At 54.3% G+C, this 6,671-nt stretch overlaps 1 protein-coding gene across 3 annotated transcripts in view; it reads right to left on the bottom strand.

Moving 5' to 3' along the window:
• Positions 1-1,996: 1,996 nt before the first annotated feature.
• PPP2R2B (protein phosphatase 2 regulatory subunit Bbeta) overlaps positions 1,997-6,671 on the bottom strand; it is a 101,787-nt gene continuing 97,112 nt past the window's right edge. For all 3 annotated transcript variants that reach the window (XM_080400644.1, XM_080400643.1, XM_080400645.1), the window contains 3 exons: positions 4,735-4,904; positions 4,141-4,232; positions 1,997-3,415 (listed from right to left, as the gene is read on the bottom strand). In XM_080400644.1, the coding sequence (XP_080256770.1) occupies positions 3,136-3,415; positions 4,141-4,232; positions 4,735-4,904 (542 nt within the window). In that variant the 3' untranslated portion in view covers positions 1,997-3,135. The remainder of the gene's footprint in view (positions 3,416-4,140; positions 4,233-4,734; positions 4,905-6,671) is intronic.

Here is a 6,671-nt window from a genome sequence, read left to right as displayed (position 1 = left end):
TAGTGCAGCATTGCGCACCCAGCACCAACACTGCTTGCACAGCACGCACGCTGCCCCTCAACAGCATCCCTAAGGACCTCAAATGCCCCTCTACAGATGCAGGAAGTGTTCACGATTGCGGCTGGATGGATTTCTGCATGTGAGCATCAAGGGCCAGCTGAAGTACCAACCACACTGGGTGACTGGTTCACCAACTGAGGTAAGGCTCGCTGCAGCAGGTGAGTATACCAGTTCCCAGCCTGGTTGTGGGCATCTCCCTTCCTCAGTGCCTCTCAGGGTCCCTGTTAGTTCTGCCTTGCTGCTGCATGCTGAAAGTGACCTGAAGGGACTTATAAAAGAAAGCAATACCTTAATGCTACGCACCCTACTGCATTTGGTTAAGCTAAGAAAAAGGAATTAATGCAACAAGTTGTGAGATGGCAGCTGACCCACCAGGAAGCCCCCTGGGATGAAGCACAGGCATGGCCAGTCATGGTGGCTCCTCCCCCATCAGCATGGCATCGGCACTGGCCCTGGCATGCACTTGACTACCTCCCTTCACCCCAGCGTCTTCAGGAACTACTGTGCCCTGCCACCAGGTAACATGGGGTGTGTGCAGAAGTGAGGCAAACGGCACCTTCCCCTCATGGGAAAGGCCCCCCACACCGCCAGGCTGTGAGTGGGGGGGAACAGAAACCACCTGCGACAGACGGGTACCAGGCTGAGCATCCCTCCTTCGGGGCGGGCACCCTGCAGTTTGTAGCCATTGCTGCTGGGCCAGCGCGGTGCAGGATGCTGTTGGACAGTGTGGCTTCCAAAAGCAGCTGTTCCTCCCGGCTGGGGCTGGTGACGGTCACTCTGGCACAGCTGTCAGTTCCCTGTGCCAGCAGCACTAGCCCTCCCCACACACAAATGCGTCCTCAGTGGGATGGGGTCATGTGTGACCAAGCCATGGGAATGTCTGCCTTCCGCAAGTCCTTAAACCACTGGCCAAGCAGGGCACATCCCACTTTCTGCACCCTCCCACACCCACCCGCAGCGGATGCGGGACCGGTGGGACATCTGCTCCACCCCGCTGCAGCCCCTGCACCAAGGACTGACCCTCGCCAGGCTGCGCCAAGCTGCGGGGGGAGGCTCTGTCCCAGATATTCCACTGCCCTGACATCCTGTACCCTCAGCAGGGATGCAGGACCCCTGGGATCTCTGGGGCGCCCCCCAGCCCCCCTTCATCAGCACAGCCCTGACAGCCAACCTCTGACCAGGGGCCTGCAGACACGGTCTGGGTGCCGCAGAGCTACCGCCCAGCATGGAGAGGCACAAGCAGCGATGCCACACAAAGACACATTTGGGACAACTTTACTTCTGATGCTAGAGTGCAGGCTTTCTTTACAGGAACCAAAAAAGAACATTTACTTTTTTTAAATGGTTCATTTACTCTTGCTGGTTTTTTTTACCATTTCATTTTTTTTTTAAAAAAAAAGGTACTCCTGAAAGCCATCGCTTGTAATAAATATTTAAGCCAGTGCACTTCGTTTTTTCCCTTGTGGTCACTCCCCTGAAGGCAGCAAGCTCTCCTTGCTGCTGCCCTGCGCCGGTGCACGAGGTGGGGAAGGTGGGCAGGGGCTTCGCCTGCCTGGGGCACGGTTGGGGGTCCTCGCTGCTGTGCAGCTCCTGGTTTTCCACGCGGTCCCTGTGCTCCTTGGGTAAGTGGCAGTTAGTCTCCCTTGCCGGGTGCCAGAGCTGGGAGGCCGTGGTGGGACACGCTGGGGATCCTCATGGTGCCTCGCGGAGAGCCTGGCCCAAAGGGCACTTTGCCCTGCGAGAGGCGTGAAAACATCCCTGCAGCGGGGCAGGTACTGGTGGGATGCCTGTGGCCCCAGCGGAAGGGATGCACGGCAGGGCCACTCTTACAGAGCCACTTCTAAAGTGACAGTGTTGAATTTTTTTAATTGACTTTATTAATTTGCTTTTTGTTGCAGGAGCAGTTTTTAGATTGACTGAAAATTCAGTGGGTTTATTGTTTTATTATTGAACAGTTGCTCAAGTATAAGAGGGACCTGAACAATCTTTAGAGTAGAAAGGGGCAGCCTTGCCATGCAAAGAGGAAGAATTATTGTTTTGATTACTATTATTATCATTATTATTATGACGTAGGACCACAGACAGCCTCTCTCTGAAGCAGTCAGGTGCTAACAGCAATATATGGTTGGTTTCTTTTTTAGAAGGTCATAAGTTAGCAACTTATACTTTATCTTTTAAAAAATTGAATAAATAAATAAATAAATTTAAAAAGAAAGAGAGAGAGACAGTCACAACATGCAAGAGCTTACAACAGAACAAGTAGAAATGACCAAAGCAAAAGACAAGAAATGCAGAAGGAAAGCCCGGGTTCAATTTGGTTTGCAGTCAATGCAGTTTGGAAGCATTATTTATAAAGGTATTTCATATACCAAAAAAGGCACCACAGTATCTACAAAGCCAAATCCTCGGGAGAGTGTCTGGGGGTGGGGGAAGGCAGCAGCCTGGCTAGAGCAGACACGTCTCGGTGCGCAGCAGATCCCCCCCTTTAAGCTTGTCCATTGCAAATCTGAACTTTTCCATTTTATGTTTGGTTTTGCTGTCTCTGTTGGTAAAAACACAAAATGATAATAATAAAAAGACAAACGTGAAAACCAGCAAAGGGGATGATGTTCTGATCTCACAGCATGACAGGTGGAATATTTCTAGGATCAAGTTTAATAGGATGAGCGTGGGGTGACTGTGGCCAGAACCGCTCAAGGGCCTGCGGCCACTGTCCCCACACGCCCCCATCCCCCTGCTCCACAGCCAGCTGCCGCCACCCCAGGGACACCGGGGTGGCAGCACAAGCCTCACACACACACACCCCCCCACACTCACCCCCCATCTGCCATCGCTCCCAACACATAAATGAAAGAGAACTAGGGTGTCTGCTGGGGGTGCCCCCGCTGCCCCCGGCGCTGGGGCACGGGTGCATGTGCCTCCGCACAGCCGCCGTCTGCAGGGCGGCAACGGAACAAAGGGATAGGAAGGAAGAAGGGGGGAGGGAAACAAAAAAGAAAGAAAGAAAAGAAACATTTGAAATCTTGTGTTTACTAGTATTCAGTACATGAGATTCCTAAAGAACAACTTGTCCTCCTAGTTAACCTTGTCCTGGAATATATACAGGTTATTTGTTGCTGCCACGGCAATGATATTCTCAGAGGGGTGCCAAGCTGTGTGCAGGATCTTTTTGCTAAAGTCCAGACTGTCCACGCTAATTTCGTCTTTCCTCCGCTTGCCGCCCACGCAGACCTTGCGGGGCTTGAGGATGGCGCGGGGTTTGCTGTTCTCCCGCGAGGCCTCCAGCGTCACGTCGCGCTTGGTGTTGCGGTCGAACATGCGGAAGAAGTTGTTGTAGGAGCCGGTCATGATGACGCTGCCAGGAGGGATGAAGGATGGGTCACCCTGTGCAGCCCACCCGGCCGTGGTACCCCGGAGCTGCCCAGCATGGGGGGGTGGTGTGTTCCTGTGTCCCCCTCAACCCAGGGAATGCACATGGGGGAGGCAATTCCTTTCAGGATAACAACGCATATGGATATGATTCTTTATGGCAAAGAACTAGCTGACCTGAACCGAATGATTTTCACATGTTTTTAGAAGCAAACCTCCTCGTAACTGGGGGCAGACTGAATATCCAGGGGCATAATGAGATCGCATTAGATTTGGAATTTGGGCTTTAGGTCCAGTTGTGCCTCGGTAACTCACCCTGATGGTTCAGAGAAAAAAAATGTGGCAATCCTGACAGGTCAACCGGTCTTGCCACCTTCTGCCACCTGCTTCAGTGTGAATCGTTTTGAAATATGGGTGGACAGCTGCCACTCCCCGAGTCTGGCAATCTGGAGCTAAATGCATCAACCACCCTCCTGCAGGATGATGCAGGACAGGACTGGAACCCATCCAGGAGAGAGCCAGGACCCCACAAGACACCCCCTGCAGTGCCTGGGCATGGGGCCGTGGGTTTAGGTGATCCCAGCGATCCCACAGGGAAGCTCTGCAGAGCCCGCACCCAGCCGAGGGCCGGGGAAGGGACCGCAGGGGATGAGGGAGCCCCGTGGGGCTGGGTGCCAGGGTGCAGCTGCCACTGAACAGCTCACAGCTCACCTGTCGGACCCGTTCCAGACGCACTCAAACTTGTCGAAGATGCAGTCATTCTCATAGAGCGAGCAGAGCTTGCTCCGCAGGTAGTCGTGAACCTGCCGGCAGGGAGGGATGGGGCATGAGATCCCTGCACCAGCTGGCACGGCACAGCAGTGCCAGCCCAGTGCTCGCTGGGGGTGAGCCCTGGCTCTCCCATGGCCGTGCCAGCAGCACTGGCCACGGCCCGTTATTGTATGCCCTTGACCATGGCCACCCTTCTGCTGTAAGCAGCAGCAGTACCACCGCTCCACATGCAGCTCAGGCAGTGCCAGGCCACATCCCCAGGCAGAGGGTAGCAAGGACCTGTCACTTGCCTGCCAGGCAGCCCTCCTGGCCACCAGCACCTGAGCTTCCCCTCCTCACCACCACCCAACCTGGGGATGTGGGTTACACTTCACCAGGCCACTCCAGCCCGCACTTAACTGTTCTTCATTTGCTTTCCATGATTTAATGGCACAATGCTGCCATCCATCAGGTTTGTACCCATCCCCCCTGCCACTGGCCCGGGAACACGGCTCGGGCAGGAGCACTGTGGGTGCCTGACCATGCCACACTCACTTGGTAGGTCTCGATGGGCCGGTTCTCCATGTTCAGGTCCCACACTTTGACCGTGAGATAGTCCCGGGTCATGATATACCTCCCACTGTGGCTGAATTTGACATCAGAGATTGAGGAGATGATCTCGGAAAAAAACGACCGGTTACTTGGGTCTTCGGGCTCTTCAAAAACTGTGGAAGAGGAAAGGATAAGTGCTGGCACCAGCCGAGGCAGGAGCTCCCTGTCCCCAGGCCAGGGACCTGCCACCCTGCCCTGGCACCGCAGGATGTGGGCAGTGAGCACCCCTGGAGCCACGCTGCTGCACGGCAAAGGAGGCTCTGCTTTGGCCGGGGAGACCTATAGGCGGCACCTACCTATAGGCGGCACCTAGCTGGCGTCCCAGGGCACCCCTGGCCCCGGAGCCGAGCAGGGAAACCTGCATCCCTGTGGGACATCACCACAGCAGGCTTCTGGGTTTGGCCTAGACCAGACAAATGCCCGTGTTTTAAGGACTTGACTTGGCACAATTGAAACTCCTTTGTTTTTAACACATGCAATAAGCAAGAAAGACCATTGGTGACCAATCTATCACAGCACCACAGAAGCCCAGAAGATTTAGAGCCTTGCGTGTCACTTCTGCTCTCTAGAAATCAATGTGCAGCGTAACCAAAAGTCATGTAAATATTTTATAGCCCCTGCAACCTACAGATTTAACCTGATCAGTCTTTGAATAAATCACAGTGTGAACAGTTTGAAGGAGACCGATGAAGCTCCAGATTAAATGTATTTACAAATCTGATTTCGTAGTAACATCAGCTGGGCAAGTATGGCTTTAAAAACGCATCACAGAGATGCATCAAGAGAGACGCTGCCACCGCAGGGACATCTGCCCAGCCTCCTCTTTCCACCTCTGCAGACAGCTCTCCAGCACAGCACTAAGGGATACTGCTGGGGAGCACTGAGAAGCTCACAGCGCTTCACTTCTCTGCTGGAGAATAATGCTGTTGCCAGCTGCATTTCTTTGACCCTTGTCCCCAGCACCGAGGCAGCTCTACAAACCCTCTGCCATGGTGGCTGCTGGCTCCATCCTGGCAGTGGCCAGAGCAGGGGACATGCCACAGCCGGCTTGGCCACTCCATGCCTCGGAGGCGGAGGCAGCGTGCCCTGCACAACGCCACCCGAGGAGCACCGGCATGTGCTCACATTTATCATCCCCTCACTGAGCCCTGTGGTACTGACACCTGAATTCCTGAGCATTGTGGAAAAAATGCCTGAAGTGCCAGTATTAATGACCTCTCTACAAATCTGAAATGGCATTGCCCACAGCAGGACCCAGCTCTGGGTCCTTTAATCACCAGCAGGAAATCTGATGACACGTCAGGTTTTTTAAATAAGAAAAGCGACAGCAACAAGAGAAAATAAAGATCTGAGGCAGTCTGTGGAGAGCATCGGAATGCCATGACTTGTCTTCCCTGTAATCACCACAGGTTTGCTCACATCAGGTCGGCTGGCTCCGTGAGGTTTGATTTAAGGGCTGCAGCGTTTGTCACGGATGCGTGTATGTGAGCTTATGCCAAGGCTGAGGTGCTCTCCAGTTTATAGTACAGGGGCACGAGGAAATTGTTGCCGGTACTGTAGAAGTAGAAAATGTTAAATTGCAGATCAACTATCAAACAGGAAAGGCCCCACAGAACATACCCAAGAGCTGTGGCAGCACCAAGGCAAGTCAGCAAGGGTGAGATGTCCGTGGTACGAAGAGGGCTGAGAACGGCCCTCCGGCACCAGGCACCGCATCCCCCGGCATGGCTGTGGGAGCCTTCCTGCTGGCAGAGCACCACAGCTGCCCTGCCCCTGCCAGCGCCCTGCTGCTCCCTTCCCCGGCGATGCCGGAGCAGCAGTGCAGCGAGGGCTCCTCTGTCCCTTGTGCCCAGCACTGACGAGGAGCCAGGGCTACGGCC

The sequence above is a fragment of the Falco punctatus genome (genome assembly GCF_963210335.1).
Source record: "Falco punctatus genome assembly, chromosome: 8".
Classification (NCBI taxonomy): Eukaryota; Metazoa; Chordata; class Aves; order Falconiformes; family Falconidae; genus Falco; species Falco punctatus.
The sequence above is the reverse complement of the archived record's forward strand: the minus strand, read 5'-3'. Positions and strand labels throughout refer to the sequence as shown.